The sequence below is a fragment of the Lontra canadensis genome, unplaced genomic scaffold (assembly GCF_010015895.1).
Source record: "Lontra canadensis isolate GAN:19392208 unplaced genomic scaffold, GSC_riverotter_1.0 scaffold53, whole genome shotgun sequence".
Classification (NCBI taxonomy): domain Eukaryota; kingdom Metazoa; phylum Chordata; class Mammalia; order Carnivora; family Mustelidae; genus Lontra; species Lontra canadensis.
In genome coordinates, this window is record NW_022631047.1 from 6688750 (window position 1) to 6714796 (window position 26047).

The following is a 26047-nucleotide window of genomic DNA, read 5'->3' on the forward strand; positions in this document are numbered from 1 at the left end:
CTACCGACAAAATTTTGGACGCAAGCGGCTCGCACCCATTCAGCTTCTGGGGCACTGACAGCACAGCGAATCCAAGGGGTCAGAAATCAGTAGCCTAAACTGCAGCTCTGTCAAAAAAGGAGCCACAGAATGTGCACCTCAACTCCGGGGAACCCACAGGCTCAAGAGCCTTGGTGAGCCCCCCTGGGGGGCGGTGAGGAAGCCCCTCCTGTGGTGTGCGGACAAAAAAAGGGGAGATGCTAGACAAAACCTCAGACATTTCCTGTGGAGCCTGACAGAAGTGCTGAGAGGTGAGGCAGGAAACACAAAGAAAACCAGGAATGAGGCTTGACACATTTGTTCCGGGTCACGAGGCCAAGGAGCCAGGTTCTCTCTCGCTCTGGAGCTCTCCCAGCGTGCGAGCACCCCTCGGCGCCCCGCCCGCCGCCAGAGAGCGCGCTAAGCTGAGTGGGACTTATAAGCGACCCGTCAGTGCGTCGCGGCAACATGATCAAGTCTTTCCTGTTTTTTCTCCTCAAGCCGGAGAAGAAATGAAGCTTTGCTGTTTTCCTCACAGAAACTGACACCGGCGCCCTCCCGTGGTGTGAAGTCAGCAGACTCGGCGGCGGGCCTGACGCGGGCCTTCTGATGCACACCCAGCTTGGGCACATCGCGCCTCACTGCCCGGTCCGTGTGTGCCCAGCCCCGCTAAGCGGCCCGTGCGACCTATTACTAAGTTTTTAACTAAATCGTCCTTCCCAACGTGGGCAACAGGTTTTTAAAAAAAATCCCTGCACAGAAACTGCTGGTAGAAAACACGAGCAAGTGAGAACATGTCACAGCTAGCACATCTTACTCCAAGTACTGACAATCTAGTCATATTTGACAACAGTAATAATCGTTCGAATCCAAAGTCTACGAAATGCTCAAAGAGACCGCTGGAATATGGAATTATACTTGTTATTGTTAATGATGAATTCTGCCTTGAGATATTAGCTAATGGGAACATGAAGTCTTTGCTCTTAGTAAGACAGACCAGTTACTGTGGGAAAAATATTTAGAACAATGCCTGGCAGATGATAAAAATCATATGACTGTTAGCGGTTATTTTTAAAACGTTGACTTTTCATCTTTACTGCCTTTATTTTTTAAATATTAATATATTTTTATAATTACTCCATGTACATTACATGATATGTACCAGTATAGTTATATAGCATTAAATGAGCAAATACGTTGGGGGTACATACTCATACACATGGTATGGAGACTGCTACTCTAGAAATAGTTTTCTATGGAAATAAGGGGTTCTCCTCTTAGCTATCTACCCTGAAGACACAAGTAACTCAGCTCATTTGACACTCATCTTCCCATCCCTACATCGTATGGCTCTGGAATTTAGAAATAGACGGAGGGTCCATATCAATAACATGAAAATAACATGAATAACATGAAAATCAGTAACATGAAAAGAGTACCACAAAGAGTTCCACTCAAAGTGGAAATCCCACTTTGAGTTAAATCCCATGGCTGTTTTTATAGGATTCATACGAGCACAGGATGTTTTTGCCTGCCTCCTTTCTCACTGCCAAAGGAAAAGAATTACTATTTCCCATTGGGCAATCAGAAAATTGTCATACTCTTCTGATTCCCCACTCTCAGCTACTATATGGCTTGACTGCCATAGTTTCTGGCCAGTTTTCAAAGCATCACAATGAAGATGTCAGAATCTAGAGGATCTGTTTTAGGCGTTTTATCCACAGGGCTTGGTTGAACTCTCCAATTCTGATCCACAGGGTGACACAGCAAAGGGAGAAAAATAAGCCAATGTCCAAGCAGATGCAGGAAATTTGAGTAACTTCATGCAAGCCATCCCTAGGGCCCACCCTCTATTGCTGTGCACTTGGCATCATGCCCTTGTAGCATACTCTGTTTTTTACCATACCTCTTTTTGTCTTAATTATTAAGATGTTTTGTTCCCCAGTAGAAAAGAATGCTTAATTTCATAGACTTAAAAATGAGGACTGCTTCCTCAGGATCTGACATTATGAAATGCAGATTTCTTTGTTTCAATCCTTCCACTTTATGAAACAGTAAGATGTAGGACACATCTAGTAGTTTGGTTTTTGTTATTAAATGGCAATTTAGTCTCTTTGTTAAATTTTTATTTTTAAAAAGTCTTTAATTAAAGAAGTTATTCATGTATAATTAACATACAATGTTATATTCATTGCAGGTGCTCAATATGGTGATTCAACAATTTTCTACATCACTTGGTGCTCATCATGACAAGGGTATTCTTGATCTCCTTTGTCTCTTTTACCCATCCCCCCACTCTCCTCCCTCTGGCAACCACCAGTTTGCTCTCTGTACTTAAGAGTCTTTTCATCTTTTTTATTTGTTCATTTGTTTGGGTTCTTAAATTAAAGAAATGAGTGAAATCATAGAATAGTTGTCTTGCTCTAACTTATTTCACTTAACATTATACCCTCCAGATTCATCTATGTTGTTGTAAACGGCAAGATCTCATTCTTTTTTATGGCTGAGTAATATTCACTTGTGTATATACACACATACATACTACATCTTCTTTATCCACTCATATATTTTTAAGGATTTTATTTATTTGACAAGGAGAGAGATCACAAGTAGGCAGAAAGGCAGGCAGAGGGCGGGGGTGGGGGGGGAAGCAGGCTCCCCACTGATCAGGGAACCTGATGCAGGGCTTGATCCCAGGACCCTGAGATCATGACCTGAGCTGGAGGCAGGGGCTTAACCTACTGAGCCACCCAGGTGGCCCCTTTATCTATTCATCTTATCGATGCTTCCATATCCTGGTCTGCTTCCATATCTTGGCTATTGTAAATAACACTGCAATAAACATAAGGATGCCTACATCTTTTCAAATTCAGGATTTCATTTTCTTTGAGTAAATACCCAGGAGAATTATTGGATATGGTAATTCTATTTTTAAATTTTTTGAGGAACCTGTACTGTTTTCCACAGTGACTGCACCAATTTTCATTTCCACCGACAATGCATAAGGTTCTTTTTTTTCCACATCCTCGCCAACAATTGCTTTTTCTTTTTAAATTTTAGTCGTTTTGTCCCATCTTATTTTTTTTTCATTCTGTCCCACTGTAAACACATTATCAAATAAATATTAATTTCTGAGAGATAGAAATATGATGTTTGTGACAGTTTTGGCTAAGTTGTGTTGTGGTTTATTTTAGACTCAAAAATTACCTCAAATGTTCCCAAACTATTATTTTACACATCAAAACTCCCCCTAAACCAGGTTACAGTAAGGGGTGCTAGGGTCGCTCAGTTGGTTGAGCATCTGACTCTTGATTTCAGCTCAGGTCATGGTCTCAGGGTCATGATGTCAGGCTCTGCACTGGGCAGAAATTCTATCTCTCTCCCTCTGACCCTTCCCCCCTCAAAAAAAGACAGGTTATGGTGAAAACATAAGTAATGTGAAGTAATACTGAAATGCAGCTACAAACTCTGCTATTAGAACAACAGAAGATAACATTACTTAAACTACATCTACTATAGGTGAGGTAGTATTCTAAGCACTTTTCATATTTTTAACTCATTTAAACATAGGTTCAAACAACCCTATGAGGTAGGAGCTATTATCCGGAGTGTAACGGATGAGGAAATTGAGGCACTGGGAGGGCAACTCATTTGCACAAGGTAACTAACATCTAGTAAGTGGCAGCACAAGGATTCAAACTTAGACACACATTATTATCCAATCAGAAGACTACTTCTTCTTGCCATGGTTTCATGCAAACAAGTTTTTCTATAAGTTATCAAGGAAAAAATGGACTATAAGGACAATAAGGGATAAGCAAGTTCATTTCCATTCTGTTATTCAGCTGAGTCAGTAAGAGCTATTATCCAGTTCCTGAACTTAAAGAAGAAATTGCTCAGTAAGTCCTAAATCAGGGGCACCTTGGTGGGTCAGCTGTTAAGGGTCTGCCTTCGACTGAGATCATGATCCCAGGGTCCTCGGATCAAGCCCCACACTGGGTTCCCTGCTCAGTGGGGAGGTCTGCTTCTCCCTTTCCCATTGCCCCTCCTACCCACCTCTCTCAAATAAATAAAATCTTTAAAAAACAACTCCTAAATCAAAAGAGAAATCATAATAGGAATGAGAAAATATTTAGCATCAAATTATACTGAAATTATACACATCATTAGGAGTTATTCCTTTATTGCAGCCTTTTCCAAGAAGATTCTCTGCCACATTTCCCAGCAGTTAATGGATAAGGAGGCAGCATGTCACCAGAGACCAGACTGTCCCAGTTGACTCCAAGCTGCACACATTACAGCTCTGTGTGTCTACTTCCTCATCAGTAAAATAAAGATAATGATAGTGCATACTTCTGAACATATTATCAGGTTAAATGAATCAATACTGGAGAAAGGACTGAGATCAGTATCATGTCTGGCACATGAATGTGGAGAATTGTATTAAAGAAAAAGGAAGAAGAAAAATTCTCAAGAGGTTATCACTCTTGCCAATGTTCTTCCCATCTAAAGCTGTGGGGAAATCAAATTACAGTGAAACAAGGAAAAGTTTCCATCTTAGCATCATCTATTTTCCTTCAGCCTTAAGGTGTGCTGTAGTGGGAAAAAGTCTACTGTGGAATGAAGTTCAAGTTGCCTTCCCAACTACTATGGACATCTTGGTCAAACCCGGTCTTCAGAGAAAACCAACACCCACTGAGGAGGGAACTCTGACATCAGCCTGGTTCTAAAGTCACCCTTCTTCATCACTGTCAAGAATTTGAGTCCCTAGAACCAAGAGAGAAGAGTTTTGAGAGAAACTACTGTCCTGCTTCAGAAAATCCAAGGGGATAAATAAAAAGGTTATGTTTTCTTGACTTGCACAAAACAAAGTCCTTAACTAGAAGGAAAATTCAGAGTAATACATACAATGAGAAAAAGAAAAAGCTCCTCCCGTTGTTTTTTATAGCTGACATGACTCCAGGAAGCAGACTGCCAAATGAGGGTCAAATATTCCAGAAGGGCTGGAACCATCAGTAACCTTCATTAATACTCTTGGGGGTGGGGCAGTGAATGAGTCCTTCTTATAGAAAACAAGGGAAAAAAGTGGCAAATCTTCCATTCAAAGAGTTGAAATACCCCTTCTCATTTCCCTTTCACCTCTCCCAACCCCAATTTGATCCTACTTGCCTTGAATTCCCATAGTACTGTCCTATCCTCCAAGGAGAAAGATAATCAGCTTTCCTCTCCCCTGCTGATGATCTTGGCCACAATGTGGACACAGTCATCTCCTGTTATTGTAATTAGAGACTGAACTAACAGATACAGAAACCCCATACTTTGATGTGTTTTGACTAGATTAAAAAACATAAGGGTGCTCCTAAGGAAAGAGACTTGGAATGCATGAATCCACAGTCCGGTCTTAAGCCAGAAACAATCTGTTCTAAATAGGCAGTCAGGTGCGGGGGATGGGGAGGAAGTCTTGGTTATTGCCACAATGTCCTATCTCCCACCTACATAACTTAGAGTACAAGAGCTTCTTTTCTTAATACGAAGGCTCTACAATGCCCTTAGGAGTGAACTTCTCCCTCCTCAGAGAAATCAGCTAGTATTTCCGTCTTTTTACCTCACTGCTAAAATGACCAGACACTTGAGAAATGAAAAAGCAAAAGCCTTTAGGAAAGTTACATTTTCCCTAGCATGGGGTCCCTCGGTATGGCAGATAAAGACTGCTTCAAATCTCCCAAAGCAGAGAAAACATAGTCGTGGTGATTAGTTCCTACAAATCTTGATCCAGTTAATTAAAATTCCTTCAGTGGGAAGCAGGTAGGAGGCTACTGGTTAAGGTGTTGCCCTCAACAAGCTTACAGCATCTTTCCTAAGAGAAAATTCTGAGAGTCCTTCAGAAATGCTAGCATTTTTATATTCCCTCTTTCCTACCACCCACCCTGTGTCCCCAAATCATTAGGGGCACAGGAATGTGAGCAGGCTTGCACACTGTCACAGAGTACCTGTTTCTTGCCAGACTGCCTGAGGGATTATGGCTCCTCGAACATAAACCACCCAAAGGGATGCAGGCACTGGAAAATTCCACCCTGAACTTGTCATAGAAAATACCCTTCTCTACTTTATAGCAATCTTCATTAGAGATCTCAAGATTTCCTTATGCCTCAAAAAAAAATATATATATATTTTCTTCATTTCACTATGTCACTAATTCTAAAATTAAAAAAAAAACTATTATTATTTTTATAAGGGAGAACACAGTAATTCAACTGTATCCCTTGCATTCTTTATGCTAAAATACTACAGTGCAGAACACATTGAAATTTCTATTTGTATCTCTTTTAAGCTTTAGGGCTTCTTTCGAACATTGCTTCTTTAGCTCCCAATGTATTGTTTTTATATGTAGAAGGAAACTGAAATTAACTTGTGATTTCCTGAAAGGTGCTGCTGTTAAGAACTCAGCAAGTACTGTAGGAAACAACACTCCTTCAGTGAATGCCTCATGGAAGGGACGGAGAACATAGTTCATATTATTTTCTCCACCAATTTTTTTAAGGTTTGTTTTAATAAGAGGATTAACTATTGACTCCTTTGACTAAAAAGATTACTTGTCCTAATAAGATAAAATAATTCTCTGAGTTGGCATGAGGGGTGAATTAAAGTTGTCTTAAAATCTTTATACCAATTAATAATTATCCATGGAAGAAAAAAAATCACCTTATTGCTACCCAGCTGCCCAACTGCCACTCAATTTAAGAAATGTCATCATATATAAACTTCCAGACATTTTAAGTTTTCTTTCTAAGATGAAGGTGGTATTACACACGAAAGACGTCTTCTGGAAATATTTGACTTTACTAAGTTGACTGGCAATGAGACGTCAAGAAAGGAGGGAGAAATTTTTTTTAAAAACATTTAATTGGGGGCGCCTGGGTGGCTCAGTGGGTTAAAGCCTCTGCCTTTGGCTCAGGTCATGATCTCAGGGTCCTGGGATCAAGCCCCGCATTGGACTCTCTGCTCGGAGGGAAGCCTGCTTCCCTCCTACTCTCTCTGCCTGCCTCTCTGCCTACTTGTGGTCTCTCGCTCTCTCTGTCAAATAAATTAATAAAATATTTTTTTTAATTAAAAAAAATTATTTATTTGAGAGAAAGAGGAAGTATGCACATGAGCAAGGGGAGAAGCTAAGGAAGAGGGAAAAGCAGACTCTGTGCTGAATAAGGAGTCCAGTGTGGGACTGAACTCATGATCCTGAGATCAACACCTGAGCTGAGATCCAGAGTCGGATGCCTAACCAACAGAGTCACCCAGGGGCCCTCCCCTCCCAATTCAGTTTTTTTAAGTGACAGCTCAGATGTCACTTTCTCCAGGAACCATTCTCTAATCTGATCCATTCCCTTTCCTCTGTTGTTCCCCAAACCATCGGCAACCCATCTGAGTTAGGCTACCCAGGAACCTGGATTTTTAAAATTTAAAATTTTAAATTTTAAAATTTAAATTTAAAAATGTTTAAAATCTTTCTCCTGAAACTTACTCCACTGTATTGCCGCTGACTTGTTGACTCTTGCGTCCTTCTCAACTCAGCTCTAGGAGGACAACTGGAACTGTACTGAGCTCATCTTGCCCCCAGGGCAGCCTCAGTGCTCAGCACCTGTTTGGTAGGTGAAGGAACAGACACACAGAGGGGGAAGGGGCAGAGCCACCTCACTTGTCCCCTGCAGAGGATTTGTGCTATGCCCTATACTGTCATTACCCTTCCTAAGCACCACTGTATTTGAGGTAAGGGACATCTTCTAAATGGGAAAAGTCACTGGCTTCTTTTAAGCGGTATATCCAGCATGCCCTGCTAGCAAATTTTTCATTCAGAGTAGAAGCCCAAGTCCTGGTAACAGCCATCCAGATCCTGCCAGATGGCCTCACCCCACTCTCACTGCCTTTCTGAAAACATCTCCTGCAATCCTGACTTCACTCTCTCTGCTCCAGCCATGTACACCTCCTCACTGATCCTGGAGAACACCAGAACTGCTCCTGCCTCAGGGTCATTGCAGTTGTCTAGAACGTCAGAAAGCTCTCCCTCCAAATAGCTGCACTTTCTGGTCTGTTTTCAAACAGCCTTCTTAGTGGCACCTTCTTTAACCACCCATACCTCCACTTCCTGTACGCCTGCGTGTCTGCTTTGTTCTTCTCCATAGCACTTAGTATCTGCTGTGGGATACATTTTAACTGTTTGTTTCCCTCAAGGGATGTAAGTTCCCTGTAGGTAAGGACTGTTGTCAGTTTTATTCCCTGCTGAATCCTCAGCATCTAGCTTCTGATACACAGCAAGTGCTCAGGGGTTTACCTGGCACAGCAAGGCACAGTTTTCGAGCTTTTAAAAAGTAGTGCAAACAACATGATGGATTGCCTAACTTAAAAATGGGCAAAGGAGGAGCCCTTTCAGACCCCGTGTTGAGGAGGCAAGTCTTTGTGTGGCGCCGGGACCAGCCTCCTGGGTGGAGAAGAGCACAGGAAACTTACTCAAGGTTCCTTATTTAATGAAGGAGCAGAGCTAAGATTTGAACTCAGTCCAACTCCAGAACTGATGTGATCATTTTGCCTCATTACCTCCCAGTCCCCAACTCCTTACTCCCCATTCCCACAGGACCCCCCCTTCCCACTTTTCCTTGTTCAGAAACACAGGATTTGCATCATACAGAAAGCTTCCACATGGGTCTCTTCTGATTTGGTTAAAGCACATTTTCCGGGGGTCATTGCCACCCTTTTAGTATTTTATTTGCTCCTTCATATATTCTTATCTGGACAAAATGACAAGTCAGAAAAACTCTCTACAAAAAAAAGAACAAGACGCAGTACCAAAGGCTAGAGACCTAATCAATACGGACATTGGTAATATGTCAGATCTAGAGTTCAGAATGACGATTCTCAAGGTTCTAGCCGGGCTCGAAAAAGGCATGGAAGATATTAGAGAAACACTCTCCAGAGAAATAAGAGCTCTTTCTGGAGAAATAAAAGAACTAAAATCTAACCAAGTTGAAATTAAAAAAGCTATTAATGAGGTGCAATAAAAAATGGAAGCTCTTACTGTTAGGATAAATGAGGCAGAAGAGAGAATTAGTGATATAGAAGATCAAATGACAGAGAATAAAGAAGCTGAGCAAAAGAAAGAAAAACAAATACCGGACCACAAGGGGAGAATTCGAGAGATAAGTGACACCATAAGATGAAACAACATTAGAATAATTGGGATTCCAGAAGAAGAAGAAAGAGAGAGGGGAGCAGAAGGTATATTGGAGAGAATTATTGGAGAGAATTTCCCTAATATGGCAAAGGGAACAAGCATCAAAATCCAGGAGGTGCAGAGAACCCCCCTCAAAATCAGTAAGAACAGGTCCACACCCTGTCACCCAATAGTAAAATTTACAAGTCTTAGCGACAAAGAGAAAATCCTGAAAGCAGCCCAGGAAAAGAAGTTTGTAAGATACAATGATAAAAATATTAGATTGGCTGCAGATTATCCACAGAGACCTGGCAGGCCAGAAAGAAATGGCATGATATATTCAGAGCACTAAACGAGAAAACTGCAGCCAAGAATACTATATCCAGCTAGGCTATCATTGAAAATAGAAGGAGAGATTAAAAGCTTCCAGGACAAACAAAAACTAAAAGAATTTGCAAACACCAAACCAGCTCTACAGGAAATATTGAAAGGGGTCCTCTAAGCAAAGAGAGACCTTAAAAGTAGTAGATCAGAAAGGAACAGAGACAATATACAGTAACAGTTACCATACAGGTAATACAATGACACTAAATTTATATCTCTCAATAGTTACCCTGAATGTAAATGGGTTAAATGCCCCAATCAAAAGACACAGGGTATCAGAATGGATAAAAAAACAAAACCCATCAATATGTTGCCTACAAGAAACTCATTTTAGACCCGAGGACACCTCCAGATTTAAAGTGAGGGGGTAGAAAACAATTTACCATGCTAATGGACATCAGAAGAAAGCTGGGGTGGCAATCCTTATATCAGATCAATTAGCCAAAGACTATAATAAGAGATGAGGAAGGACACTATATCATACTCAAAGGGTCTGTCCAATAAGAAGATCTCACAATTTTAAATATCTATGCCCCTAACATGGGAGCAGCCAACTATATAAACCAATTAATAACAAAATCAAAGAAACACATTGACGACAATAGATTAATAGTAGGGGACTTTAACACTCCCCTCACTGAAATGGACAGATCATCCAAGCAAAAGATCAACAAGGAAATAAAGGCCTTAAATGACACACTGGACCAGATGGACATCACAGATATATTCAGAACATTCCATCCCAAAGCAACATAATACACGTTCTTCCCTAGTGCACATGGAACATTCTCCAGAATAGATCACATTCTGGGTCATAAATCAGGTCTAAACTGGTATCAGAAGATTGGGATCATTCCCTGCATATTTTCAGACCACAATGCTCTGAAGCTAGAACTCAATCACAAGAGGAAATTTGGAAAGAACCCCAATACATGGAGACTAAACAGCACCCTTCTAAAGAATGAATGGGTCAACCAGGAAATTAAAGAAGAATTGAAAAAAGTCATGAAAAAATTCATCATTATCAAATGAAAATTAAAAGACAACGGTACAAAATCTGTGGGACACAGCAAAGGCAGTCCTGAGAGGAAAATATATAGTGATACAAGCCTTTCTCAAGAAACAAGAAAGGTCTCAAATACAAAACCTAACCCTACACCTAAAGGAGCTGGAGAAAGAACAACAAAGAAAGCCTAAACCCAGCAGGAGAAGAGAAATCATAAAGATCAGAGCAGAAATCCATGAAATAGAAACCAAAAATACAACAGAACAAATCAACGAAACTAGGAGCTGGTTCTTTGAAAGGATTAATAAGATTGATAAACCCCTGGCCAGACTTATCAAAAAGAAAAGAGAAAGAACCCAAATAAATAAAATCATGAATGAAAGAGGAGAGATCACAACCAACACCAAAGAAATACAGACAATTATAAGCAGATACTATGAGCAACTCTACGCCAACAAATTTGACAATCTGGAAGAAATGGATGCATTCCTAGAGACATATAAACTACCACAACTGAACCCGGAAGAAATAGAAAACCTGAATAGACCCATAACCAGTAAGGAGATTGAAACAGTCATCAAAAATCTCCAAACAAACAAAAGCCCAGGGCCAGACGGCTTCCCGGGGGAATTCTATCAAACATCTAAAGAAGAATTGATTCCTACTCTCCTGAAACTGTTCCAAAAAATAGAAATGGAAGGAAAACTTCCAAACTCATTTTATGAGGCCAGCATCACCTTGATCGTAAAACCAGACAAGGATCCCATCAAAAAAGAGAATTATAGACCAATATCTTTGATGAACATAGATTCGAAAATTCTCACCAAAATACTAGCCAATAGGATCCAACAGTACATTAAAAGGATTATTCACAGGGCGCCTGGGTGGCTCAGTGGGTTAAAGCCTCTGCCTTCGCCTTAGGTCATGATCCCAGTGTCCTGGGATTGAGGCCCCATCGGGCTCTCTGCGGGGAGCCTGCTTCCTCCTCTCTCTCTCTCTGCCTGCCTTTCTGCCTACTTGTGATCTCTGTCTGTCAAATGGATAAATAAAATCTTTAAAAAAAAAAAAAAAAAGGATTATTCACCACGACCAAGTGGGATTTATTCCAGGGCTGCAAAGTTGGTTCAGCATCTGCAAATCAATCAATGTGACACAATACATTACTAAAAGAAAGAACAAGAACCATATGATATTCTCAAAAGATGCTGAAAAAGATTTGACAAAGTACAGCATCCCTTCCTGATCAAAACTCTTCAAAGTGTAGGGATAGAGGGCACATACCTCAATATTATTAAGGCCATCTATGAAAAACCCACTGCAAATATCATTCTCAATGGAGAAAAACTAAAAGCTTTTCCGCTAAGGTCAGGAACACGGCAGGGATGTACATTATCACCACTGCTATTCAACATAGTACTAGAAGTCCTAGCCTCAGCAATCAGAAAACAAAAAGAAATTAAAGGCATCCAAATCAGCAAAGAAGAAGTCAAACTATCACTCTTTGCAGATAATATGATACTATATGTGGAAAACCCAAAAGACTCCACTCCAAAACTGCTAGAACTTGTACAGGAATTCAGTAAAGTGTCAGGATATAAAATCAATGCACAGAAATAAGTTGCATTTCTTTACACCAACAACAAGACAGAAAAAAGAGAAATTAGGGAGTCAATCCCATTTACAATTGCACCCAAAACCATAAGATACATAGGAATAAACCTAACCAAAGAGGCTAAGAATCTATACTCAGAAAACTCTAAAGAGCTCATGAAAGAAATTGAGGAAGACACAAAGAAATGGAAAAATGTTCCATGCCCCTGGATTGGAAGAACAAATATTGTGAAAATGTCTATGCTACCTAAAACAATCTACACATTTAATGCAATCCCTATCAAAATCCCATCCATTTTTTCAAATAAATGGAACAAATAATCCTAAAATTTATATGGAACAAGGAAAGACCTTGAATAGCCAGAGGAATATTGAAAAAGAAAGCCAAAGTTGGTGGCATCACAATTACAGAATTCAAGCCCTATTACAAAGCTGTCATCATCAAGACAGTATGGTCCCAGCACAAAAACAGACACATAGATCAATGGAACCAAATAGAGAGCCCAGAAGTAGACCCTCAACTCTATGGTCAACTAACCTTCAACAAAGCAGGAAAGAATGTCCAATGGGAAAAAGACAGCCTCTTCAACAAATGGTGTTGGGAAAATTGGACAGCCACATGCAGAAAAATGAAACTGGACCATTTCTTTACACCACACACAAAAATAGACTAAAAATGGATGAAGGACCTCAATGTGAGAAATCAAAATCCTTGAGGAGAACACAGGCAGCAACCTCTTTGACCTCAGCAGCAGCAACTTCTTCCTAGGAACATCGCCAAAGGCATGGAAAGAAAGGGCAAAAATGAACTATTGGGATTTCATCAAGATCACAGCAAAGGAAACAGTTCACAAAACCAAAAGACAACTGACAGAATGGGAGAAGATATTTGCAAACGGCATATCAGATAAAGAGCTAGTATCCAAAATCTATAAAAAGCTTAGCAAACTCAACACCCAAAGAACAAATAATCCAATCAAGAAATGGGCAGAGGACATGAACAGACATTTCTGCAAAGAAGTCATCCAGATGGCCAACAGACACATGAAAAAAATGCTCCACATCATCGGCATCAGGGAAATACACATCACAACCACAATGAGATACCACCTCACACCTGTCAGAATGGCTAAAATTAACAAGTCAGGAAATGACAGATGCTGGCGAGGATGCGGAGAAAGGGGAACCCACCTACACTGTTGGTGGGAATGCAAACTGGTGCAACCACTCTGGAAAACAGCATGGAGGTTCCTCAAAAAGTTGAAAATAGAGCTACCCTATGACCCAGCAATGGCACTACTGGGTATTTACCCTAAAGATACAAATGCAGTGATCCAAAGGGGCATGTGTACCCGAATGTTTATAGCAGCAATGTCCACAATAGCCAAACTATGGAAAGAACTTAGATGTCCAACAACAGATGAATGGATAAAGAAGAGGTGGTATATATATACAATGGAATACTATGCAGCCATCAAAAGAAATGAAATCTTGCCATTTGCGACAACATGGATGGAACTAGAGGGTATTATGCTTAGCGAAATAAGTCAATTGGAGAAAGACAACTATCATATGATCTCCCTGATATGAGGAAGTGGAGATACAACGTGGGGGGTCTGGGGGGTAGGAAAAGAATAAATAAAACAAGATGGGATTGGGAGGGAGACAAACTATAAGAGACTCTTAATCTCACAAACTGAGGGTTGCTCGGGGGAGGGGGATCGGGAGAGGGTGGTGGGGTTATGGACATTGGGGAGGGTATGTGCTATGGTGAATGCTGTGAAGTGTGAAAACCTGGCGATTCACAGACCTGTAGCCCTGGGGCTAATAATACATTATATGTTTATAAAAAAATTTAAAAAATTTATTATTTTTTTTGGTTAAAGATTTTATTTATTTATTTGATAGAGATCACAAGTAGACAGAGAGGCAGACAGAGAGAGAGGAGGAAGCAGGCTTCCCACTGAGCAGAGGCTTTAACCCACTGAGCCACCCAGGCGCCAAAAATTTAAAAATTAAAAAAAAAAAATGGGCAAAGGATTCAAAGATAGAAAGATAAATATTGAATAAAGAACACCTGATGTTTCTTTTTAAGAAGCTATGTCTGGCCAATAAACACATAAAAAATGCTCAACATCACTAACCATTAGGGAAATACAAAACCAGGAGATACCACTTCACACCCATTAGGATGGCTAATTAAAAAAAAAAAACAAAAACCCACCAGAAATCAACAAGTGTTGGCAAGAATGGGGAGAAATTGGATTCCTGTGCATTGCTGGTTGTAATGGAAAATGATGCAGCTACTGGAGAAAACAGTATGGCAGCTCCTCAAAAACTTAAACAGAATTACTGTATGATCCAGCAATTCCACTCTGGCCATAAATCCAAAAGAACTGAAAGCAGGGACTGACAGATATCTGTAGACCTATGTTTATAGCAATATTATTCACAATAGCCAGAAGATAGAAGCAAGTGTCCCTTGATGGACAAATTGATAAAATGGTACAGATACATAACAATGGAATATTATTCAGTCTTAACAAAGAATGAAATTTTGACACATTCTACAACACAGATGAATTCTGAAGACATTATAAATGAAATAAACCAGACACAAAATGACAAATATTGTATAATTCCACTTATATGAGGTACCTAGAGTAGTCAAATTTGTAGAGAAAAAAGTAAAATAGTTAACTGCCAAGGGCTGAGGGCAGGGAAAACAGGGGTTAGAGTTTAATGGGTAGAGTTTCAATTTCAGATAAAGTTTTGGAGATGGAGGGGAGTAATGGTAAGAAAGTGTTTGATGCCACTATACTGTACACCTAAAAATTGGTTAAGATAATAAATTTTAGGTTATGTATAATTTCCCATAATTAAAAAACAGCAGCACAGCTCTTGCCTTAAACTCTTAATAAAAAACCTAATATATAAGGCAGATAGGAGTGAGGTGCCTACAGCTGGAGCAGGAAATGGAAGGGCGGGAAGTGTCCACTCTGCTTGGCATGTCCTCGCTGCCTCGTGGACCAAGGACCCGACAGAGCTACAGAATGATCACAAGCGAGGTTCATAGCTCCATCCTAAAGAACTAAGGCACTGATTTCACTGCTTTTTTGTTTTTTGTTTTTGTTTCAAAACAAAAACCACAACATTTATTTATTTATTTATAAGAAGAGGTAGGTGATGGGACAGAAGGCAAAGGAGAATTTCTTTTTAAGATTTAAATTTTTTATTTATTTAAAGATTTTATTTATTTGATAGACACAGCGAGAGAGGGAACACAAGCAGGAGGAGTGGGAGAGAGAAAGGAGGCTTCCCGCTGAGCAAGGAGTCCAATGAGGGACTTGATCCCAGGACCCCGGGCTCATGACCTGACCTGAAGACAGATGCTTAATGACTGAGCCACTGAGGCACCCCAAGATTTTTTAAAAAAATGTATTTATTTGAGAGAGAACAAGAGAAAGAGAGTGGGAGGTGAGGGGTAGAGGGAGAAGCAGACTCTGCACTGAGCAGGGAGCCCCACACAGGGCTCAATCCCAGGACCCTGGAATCATGACCTGAGTAGACAGAAGACGCTTAACTAACTGAGCCACCCAGATGCCCTGGAGAGGGAAGGAATCTTAAGCAGGCTCTATGCTCAGTGGAGAGCCTCACTAGGGGTGGGGGTTTCTCGATCTAAGGACCCTGAGATCATGACCTGAGCCAAAACCAAGAATCAGACACTTAAGTGACTGAGACACCCAGGTGTCCCTTGTTTCACTGTTCTTAAGGACAGGAAGTAAAAAGTTACTCCTGGCTCTATTTCTAGGAGGAATTTAGCAACAAGGAAAAATGACATCATCAACTGGCCTCGGGCCAAATGTCAGTACTGACTAATTTTTACAGAAATCACTTCATATCCTGGTGGCAGGGGAGAACTATCAGGGGAAAGAGCAACATGAAGTCACTGGCACCCATATCAATTATCATCAATATCTCACGGACTCGGAGTCCTTTTCCGTAATAACTCAATCCTCGAAACAATCCTGTCAAATAGGCATGAAGGAAAATTGTGTGATTGCTCACTACCAAATGGATAAACAGACAAAATTCAGTGGACATCAACCACAGAGAATCCCTCAAGCGGAACTGACTTTAGGATAGTAACTGCTCACATTTATCAAGGATTTATTAATTAAGACACCAGCTCAACATTTCCACAGACAACGGATTTCATACTTCCAACCAGTCTTTTCCCACCATACTTGGTAATAGAAACTATTATTATTCCTTTTTCTAGGAAACTAAGGCTCAAAGAAAAAATAACTATGCTAAAATTAAATGGTTTGATAAATGATGGACTATGATGGATTACCCTGAAACCTAATGTTCCAGAGCCTATGCCCTTAACCATTTTCGTCTGTACTGCCCATCTGAGTCCTTGACTCTGGCCCTTTGGGAAAAGCCCAGTCAATTCTTCCTTTAGCCTTGAACACAAGTACAATTGATGAGTCTCTGTAAGTCACTGTGTTTCTAAGTCGAACTAGTATGAACCAAATAAATCAGGAGTCTCATTCCCTGCGTATAAACGCAATGAGATACTATTTCTTACACGGAGAAAAGATTCCTGGACCCTTTACAATCCTCTAAAAATGAATATACAAAAATATCTGCAAGATTACTAGAATAAAAAGTCACATTCGGATCATCTCAAAGTTTCTTTTCTGTAAGCTAAATAATCCGCTGGTGGACAGAGTACCAATTATTTCCTATACTTTTCTGAGTGCTTCTTCAGAACTTTCTGAAGATGTCTGTTTTCTCCTCCAGAAACCGAAGAGAGGAGAAACGCTACGGTTTGTCAACAGGGCATTCAGTCTGCCAGGCTGCCCCACGGGATGCAAGGGCTTTGGGCCAACTGAGACAAGGACTAACTGGGAAGAGCATCAGCCAGAGGCTCCTGCTGGACAACTCTGACAGGCCAGCGCAAGAAGGGGGCAGAGCCGGGGCAGGGCTGTAAGCCAATGGCTAGAGTTCCTTCCATCCCTCAGGAGAGGCTTCTGGAGACAACCTCCTTCATGAAAATCTTTTAAGTGGCTCTTTTACAACCACCAAACAATATACATATTGTATCTCAACAAAACCTATCTACGATGTGGGTGTTTTATTTACTCTAAGTGTTAAGAACCTAACAAGCACCAGCTCTTCACACACCTGTCACCTCCAGCTGTGACTGTGTGCTACCCTGAGTACAGATGGGCTGCCGCATTAACTCTGGGGACATTGCTTTTCTCTCTCCCACTGCAGATGGGATTCAGCTCTAGCTCCTCACAGTGGAGCCAGGGTGCCCATGTGCCTCTCACCTGAGAACTAGGGGTGAAGAAGATCTTACCGAGTTCTCCTTCAGTTGCAGCCCCTCCCCATTGGGAAGGGAGGACCGTCTCTTAGCCGAGTTCCTGTTTGGGGTTGAGGTAATGGCCCCTGCTTTCTTCTTCACAGTGAGGACCTCACAGCTGGCTTGGTCTTCATTATGTGTGCTCTTCCCGGCATTGATAACCCTGCAGAAGAAGCCAGAAGAGTGGTCAGACAGTGATTTCAGGAAAGCTCAGAGCCCAGTCTCAAGGGTCAGCCTTGGCAGGCTCCAAAACTAAAGCCCTACCTAGAGCACAGGACCCTGTGATCTTGTTATTTTATGTTCCCAAGTAAACTAATTTTGCTAAAAATGGAATTATATTAGCACACTTTAAAACATTTCCTAAAGCACTATTTTGAGCCCAGCTCACCTTCCCAGGTGTCTGACGGCTGTGAGCAATCCCACCAATCCATTTTGGTCAAAACACAGGAGACACTCTTTTGGCAATTACCATGAAGATCGATGGGCAGGCTGGGGGGAATTCTGTTGCATTTCTCCAAGTGATAAAGAGCAAAACCCACCATTAATCTTATCAAAGAACAAGGCAGTGCAGTAATTTACAGCACACTGTAAAATCCAAGAGAACAGAGAACCACATTTCACTACCGCTGTGCCCACTTTTACTTTATTCACAGAAAAGAGAGTTCATCAAATGTGTATTTTAAAAATTATCTTTAATCCTTCATTTTTTTCTCCTATAGAATAATATTCATCACATTGTACCATTACATTAGGCTATAGGGAACTCTGATTTGGACACGTGACCATATGATATTACAGCATGTTGATAATGCTTTGCCTAATTACTAAGTGTTTTAAGCATAGGAATGTTTTAGAAGAACATGCTACATCATTCATCTACCTTTTCTGTATCAGGTGACTGCAGGTGAACCCTTGGGTTTCAGCATCATTTTCTTTTTTCTTTTTTTTTGTTAAAGATTTTTTTTTTATTTTTTTTTATTTATTTGACAGACCACAAGTAGGCAGAGAGGCAGGCAGAGAGAGAGAGGAGGAGGAGGCAGGCTCCCTATTGAGCAGAGAACCCGATGCGGGACTCGATCCCAGGACCCTGAGATCATGACCTGAGCTGAAGGCAGAGGCTTTAACCACTGAGCCATCCAGGCGCCCTCAGCATCATTTTCTTATTAAGTAATTAATTAGCAGCTAAAATAGATTTCCCAAAAGAGAGAGCTCTCTTTGCCATTGGCTGTGTTTTCTTTTAAAAACTTCAACAGTGTCACAGTCGGTGACAGAATGAATGTGGAGGGGTGGGGAATAGAACTCAGTAGCAAGGAAAAGAAAAGATGCTTTTTTTATTTTTTAAGGTAAGATAGTAGGAAATCTAGAAATTCATTCAGTAAGTGTGATGTGTACACCACTCTATCAAACCGGTTATATTCCCTCGTAACTAGAAGATAATCCTTTTCAAATAACTTTTTAAAAATTTTGAATCATCAAATAATTATAGACTCAGAGTAAATTGCTAAAACAATGCAGTTTCAGGCACCTTTCCCCCAGCTGTATTATTTGACATCCCTACAGTAGAATAGCACAACAGGCAACTAACACTGATGAAATACTGTAAATCAGACTGCAGACCTTATCCAAATTTAACCATTTTTTTAATATCAAATGGCTCTCAGTATTAAAAACTGCGTAGATTTCCTTAAGCCAATGCACACTCACCACAACCGAATGGGAAACAGAGAGGAAATGGGGATCCGAGTGCCCCCAAGATCTAAGGGTGTCTTTCAAGCATCCTTCTACCAAATGTTGGGAGTGTATGGACATGTTTCAGATGTTTTAACATTTACTTCATTTAAAAAAAAATATTTATTCACTTGAGACAGAGGAGGGGCAATGCCAATCCCAGGACCTGGAGACCATGACCTGAGCCTCTGCCAAAGGCAGACAGACACTTAACCAACTGAGCCACCCAGGTGCCCCTTAATATTTACTTTAAATTTATTTTTTAAACGTACAGCATTTTGGGAAAAAATGCAGTAATTTAGAAGTTCATTCCCATCTGTTACACGTGAACATAGAAATGTCCATGGTCTACATATTCAGGCAGCTTTGGCATAATATGCCTATCTTTTCTCTTTAGTTGACTTACCACTTGACTGGGAAGATAAATTTTTAAAAAAATATCACTTGTAATTGCTTATCTATATGTTATATGAAAAAGACCACACCTGTCATCTATTATTGCCCTTATCTCAAATTTTTGGGTTAATCAAAACTGCTCCATAATCCTGACGGGGTTTATTATAAATTTCAATGCAAGCATATGTTTATACACAAAAGCCTACTTCTACTCACTTTATGTATTACACTTCTGTGTAAGATTTTTAAAAAGTAGATCGCTGCTTACAGAGTCTGAAACTCATTGTCTAGGGGCCTGTGCAGGGAGGTGGGGATCCTTGTGACCTCTGAGGTCAAATCTGTCTCTTGTGTTTATGACACACTCTTGCTGATGGAGGGATGGGACTGGAAGAGATCAAGGCCTAGTTTTCTGCCCCACCTTCACTCTCCCTCCTTCAGGAGGAGAGACTTTCATATGGTTTAAGTTAAAATGTAATTTCCTAAGGTTTAAGTCACCGTGTGCTTGAAGACTATTAATACTACCACACTCACCACCTGAGCTAAATCAATTAGTCCAGGTTTTGCAGCCAGGAAGTGGTGCCGCTAGGACGAAGAACGAACCCCCCAACCCAGTCTCTTCCTATTACACATGGGGTCTTGCACGATCTGTGGTAGGCCAGGCTGAACCGTGTGGGGAGGCACAGGAGCAGTAGATTAGAATCAGGTAGCTCACTACCAGGCGTGACAGAAATGGGCATAAGCCGCCTCTTCTCTAACTAGTGGAGAAAGGACCCAGAGGGAGGATGAGGGATGGATGGTTCAGATCTGCCTGTCTTGAAATGAGTCCAGGTTTGGTCCCACGGTTTGCAGCTGGCAGAGCACATGCGTTTGTCCAGAGTCTCCTTCTCACATCTACCTTTGGAGAACCAAACCGGGCAGAGGAAGGCGGTATGAAATACCACCTGCCTCTTCTCAGTCATGGGTAGCAACTTACCAAGCAACCCATGAGGGGTGGGCTGCTGGCTGGCTGGCTGGGGACGATACCCTCCCCATACCTCTCCCACGAACGGCTTCCCCACGGAAAGCGGAAGTGGAGGTTTGGCTGGGAAAACCAATTCGTGACAACCGTCCCCTCCATATCGTCCTCTGTACAACATCCCAGCTGCTATTTCTGGAACTTGGTATCACCCCTACCACTGTCACCTAAACTTGGGCTGCAGTCAAGTCTTTTTGTAACAAAAAAAGCATCACTGGTCTCCAATAGCGACAGGCCAGGCTGACTCATCTGCCACTGCTGTTTTCCACCAGTCAACAAAGCTACTATAATTACATACATCCTGAACCGTGGGCACCTGAAAGGGCTTTACCTCCTCCCGCTCTCAGTGGATATTAAACTCCAAAGTTGACCTAACTTCAGCAAGAAACCTTAGAAACTTTCTTTTGTGCACAAGCAGCCTGGGGCCCTGGAGGTCTCCGCTGTGCACAAGGTCATGCAGCTAAATACGGCAGAGCCGTGCACACTTGTGAGCTCCCAGCAATTTCTCCTTCGGCTCTCAGTTGTTTTATTTTCCTATTGTGTATCTATTCTTACCCGCACTTGGTTCAGAGTGCTGTACTGCAATGACTCATCAAAGCCAGAGAACTATGACAGATCACTAGTGGCCTTACTTTGCCACTTCAGGTTGAATACAGCTTGTGAATGACACTACGAAATATCAAACAGTCAGAAATGTTGCCCTGATGGGAAGACAGCAGCCCCAACCTGGGAAGCCTGTTTGGTCAGATATCTGGTTATTATTCAGATATTAAAGTCAGATTAATTTAAAGCCATTGCCTTCAACAACAACAAAAAAAAACCCCACAATTTCTTGTCCCATATTTCATATCATTTCAAATCCCTTACTCCATCTTCGCTAGAAAAACATGGTTCTTCTCTCTCATTTTTTTTTTTAGGATTTTATTTATTTATTCGATAGAGAGAGACAGAGCGAGAGAGGGAACATAAGCAGAGGGAGTGAGAGAGGGAGAAGCAGGCTTCCCGCAGAGCAGGGAGCCTAATTGGGGGCTTGATCATGACCCGAGCCAAAGGCAAATGCTTAATGACTGAGCCACCCAGGCCCACCATGACCTGGTTCTCCTTAAAGTACTCTGGCTTTAAAAAGCTTGGCCTCTATCAATTTAAATCTTTTATTTTGTTCTTCAGAGGCAAATTATCTGTTTATAAAATGTACATGAAATCTTCAATTCCTCTAAAAGTAAACCGAGAAACACTTTGTTTCCCCAAGCAAAGGAGCATCACGCTATTAATAGATACAATAATTTTATTTAATCTAAGCAGCTGTACCCATAGCTACACTCCCTACTTATCTTCTGCTCCAGCATGAAGTCAGCACTATCTTGAGATCAAGAGGAATGACTTTAAGATGTGCATTCTTTATCTTAGCCTGATGCTTAAAGACTTAAAAGCAAAGTGCTGGTGGACCAGGAACTGTCCTATCTTTAGGGACATTATTTTCCAATTGCCTACAAAGAGGGAAGCTATCTTCCTTGGAATTGAACTGGAGGCAATGAGCATAGCAATTAAGAACACAGGCTCTCTCCCCAGAACACAGCACCCAGCAGGTGCTCAACAAATGTTTGCTGAATGAGTGAACGAAAACCAGGAATCAACTCTGCTACTTTCGAGATGTGGAGGAATAACACTCTCTCACATTTGTTGAGAATGAACTAAGTGCCAGGCACTGTCGTTAGCTTTACAGGCAGTAATGAACTCATTTAAGCCTCGTGTCAGATCTGTGAGTTAGCCACCACTGTTGTTCTTGTTAAAGGTTAAATCACTGCCAAGTGGACAGGCAAAGTGTTCAGCCAACCTACTTAACTTCTCTAAACTTCAGTTCTTGAGCAGTGCTTTGTGGATTAAATTCTAGGAGTGGCTACGTTACGTGTGTGCTGGCGAGGGGGGATTTCTGGTCATAAAATAATCAAGAACTGGAAAAACTGGGGCGCCTGGGTGGCTCAGTGGGTTAAAGCCTCTGCCTTCGGCCCAGGTCATGATCTCAGGGTCCTGGGATCGAGCCCTGCATCGGGCTCTCTGCTCCGTGGGGAGCCTGCTTCCCCCTCTCTCTCTGCCTGCCTCTCTGCCTGCTTGTGATCTCTGTCAAATAAATAAAATCTTTGAGAAGAAAAAAAAAAAAAAAGAACTGGAAAAATTTGAAGTTAGGATTAAAACGCGGGGGGAGAACTGTTGGAGGATAAACAGGAAGAATGCCTCTGTCTCCTCAATATGAAGGTTTCCATTCACTTCTTTCATCTCTGAGACGACCACGGCACATCTGCGCTGGGAGAGAGACGTGTGATAAAGTTACATTTGTTTTAGGGCTTTGTCTACCTTCAGTTATACCCAAACACCTAGATTTCTCCCCCTTGTAAGAACAGGCACACACAGAATTTGAAAGACTTGGAAGTCAGAAATCCTATGTGTGTATCAGACACAACTTGAAGCTATGATCTGAGTACCAGCATGAAGGTGACCTTGAGGCCACAGCGGTAGCAAAACCTATTTCAAAGGAGCAGACGATTGATTCTATGTCACTGTCACATATGTCTGTGTTAGAAACTTGTTTTCCTTCTTTCTGTTTGTGAAATACTCTAGTCACAAATTTTTAAACACTCAATCTCAGCAGTAAATTCCTGGTTTTAATTGTGATTGTTAAACTATCAAATTATCTGCCTTATCATCTGCTCAAAATCTTGGCTACAAGGACACTTCCCTGATACTATGACACAGACAACAGGTAGCTATTACTAAATTCAGACAAGTACCCTCAAGTATACTCAAGCCATGAGCCCTGTCACAAAAGACACAGACCCAGAGAATAGGCAATGGAACCATTCTCAAAAGGGTTTACAAAGACAATCAAGAGAGGAGAGTCCCAGCTGACATTTTCTTTGAAGGATTCCAAGCATCACTTACTGTGCTAGTATGTGACAGCTGTCCCCTCCTTCCTCACCAACCTCCGCCCCGACCATATGCTCCTGAGATGTCACAACAGGGACAATGGTTGGAGAGACCTAGTCCAGACCTGGTCTCTCCACTAATTACTAATCCTAGCTGTGTGTTCCTGCGCAAGTTACTTTCTCTCTTTAAAATGGGGATAGTAGTCCTCTTCAATCACACAGAGCATGAGAATTAAATGCCCTAGCATGGGAAGTATTCAAGAGTGTCTGGTACCCAGTGAGCACTCAGGATATATTATTTATTAATATTATATCCAATACAAAGCTAGCTCTTCCTTCTGTTGGGCCCAAGGGATTTGGGCACAATTTGTGCAGTTGTGAAAATCTGAAGAGACTCTCCCCCTCCCTCCTGTTAGGATCCCTCTGCCTGCCTCCAGGACACATGGCCGCCTTCATGCACCCAGAGCCTTCAAGCAGCATCACGTGACACTTGCCAGAACAGGGACCTTGAGCAAGGACATCTGCTTCTCTGAGTCCTCTTCTCAAAATTATTACAACAATGAAGCCACATGGGACAGTGTTCAGTACCTGGAAAGCACTCACAGGGTCATGACTGCATTGTTTCTAGATTTCCATCCAGACCTGCCCACAGATGCCATTTCTGGACCCCTAGCCTCCTGGATTCAAAAGCTCAGGTCTCAGACCCCACAGAAGATGGCCAAATACAGAATCTGGCTTGGTTGTTTATTATATTGCTTTGTTTTTAAAAGAAATAAAGGCCTGAACAGTCTAGGCTATAAAGTTTACACTAGTGTTACTACTGCTAAGCAGGCAGTAATTACACTGGCTAAGAAGGAGAAAGTAATTGACAAAGGCCATCAGGTGAAGTGAGAGATTGTTGATTCATATATAATTGAGAAGCAGACAGCAAAAGGCTGTAGGGGGAGGGAATGGAAATGAATCATTTATGCAAGACCAAATACAACTACCGATTATTAAAATTCTCTTTCCTATGTAACCTCCTAGGTAATGTTTCACGTGACTCTCCGAAGGGGCTACTGACCACCCAAATAAGCTGGAATATATGGACAACTTAATCCCTACCTCCAAGGAAGTTAATAACCTCTCATTCTTGGTATACTAGAAAACCATGCCTCTGACCAGGAAGCTAAGCCTTTGATAACAGCCATCAGCAAAACAACCAGAACATTCAGCGAGAATAAGAGATTCTCCCTGACAGTTTCAGCCACCTCAGGGTAGATCATCCCAGCCCATGAGTTAACGGTCAGTCAGGCGTTACCAGGCAGAGAGGAAAAAGGATGTCAAGAACTGGAATTTTCTGGGGTGTGAGGCTCTCCCCTTTTGGAAGGTAACTACGTACCAACACATGCAGGAGGCAGGTGGTCAAGAAGGAAGATAAACGACGGGTGGGAAAAGAGCACATACAGGCACGTCTTCTCTAGCTGGCAACCTCACACCTCTGGTTCCCAGGCCCTGTCATGAAGGGATGTGACCAATCAAGGGACTAACTGGGATCTCAAGAGCCATATTCAGCCCCCAGAGAGGTTACTATTTTAAAGTTTTTGTCCACAAAGTGTTTTTTTAAAAAGTGAACTAGTAGGGAATGCCTGGGTGGCTCAGTCCATTAAGCTTCTGCCTTTGGCTCAGGTCCTGATCCCGCAGTGCTGGGATAGGACTGAGCCCCAAGTTGGGCTCCCTGGTCAGCAGGGAGCCTGCTTCTCCCTCTCTGTCTGCCCCTCCCCCTGCTCATGCTAGCTCTTTCTTGCTCTCTCTCAAATAAATTCTTAAGAGGGAAAAAAAAAAGTGAACTAGTTGCCAATATTGAAAAAATTGGGATATTTACATTAAAGTCTTCATTTTCCCATTTCTCTCAAAAAACAGTACATCAGGTTACACAAGTGTCTCAGTCTCCTGTGACGACAATCAGAGGTAGGACATTTCTCCCCTAGCTCACCCCAGACCTCACTCTGTCAGCTTGTACCACTGAGGTAACCAGCCTGGACACAAGGCGTTTGGTTCTGCAACCCTGCATCCTGATCTGTGGGACTTCATAAGTAAACCAAGACACTTATCAGATACATAATATACTGACTGAAAGTTTACTTTAAATATATTTACTGTCATCCCCATCACATGGGGATGAACCAAGAAGACTAGGATGTGGTTTCCACTCCCAAGAAGCCCACAGTCATCTGTAGTTGGGAGACCTCCTGACAATAAGTACAGTTTGCCCAGACTGATGCCATGCTCCAGTTGTGTGTCACAAGGGATCTGGGCACACAGAAGAGGAGACAACTCTGCAACCAGAGAGTCAGGTAAAGTATCATAGAGGAGTGGCATCCAAGTTCAGCCTGATGGAATGAAGGAGAAAATC

The 26047-nt window shown here is 41.6% G+C and overlaps 1 protein-coding gene across 1 annotated transcript in view; it reads right to left on the reverse strand.

Moving 5' to 3' along the window:
- PPM1H (protein phosphatase, Mg2+/Mn2+ dependent 1H) overlaps positions 1 to 26047 on the reverse strand; it is a 252994-nt gene that overhangs the window by 139505 nt on the left and 87442 nt on the right. Inside the window, exon 2 of the mRNA XM_032874649.1 lies at positions 17590 to 17755. Within this exon, the coding sequence (XP_032730540.1) occupies positions 17590 to 17755 (166 nt within the window). The remainder of the gene's footprint in view (positions 1 to 17589; positions 17756 to 26047) is intronic.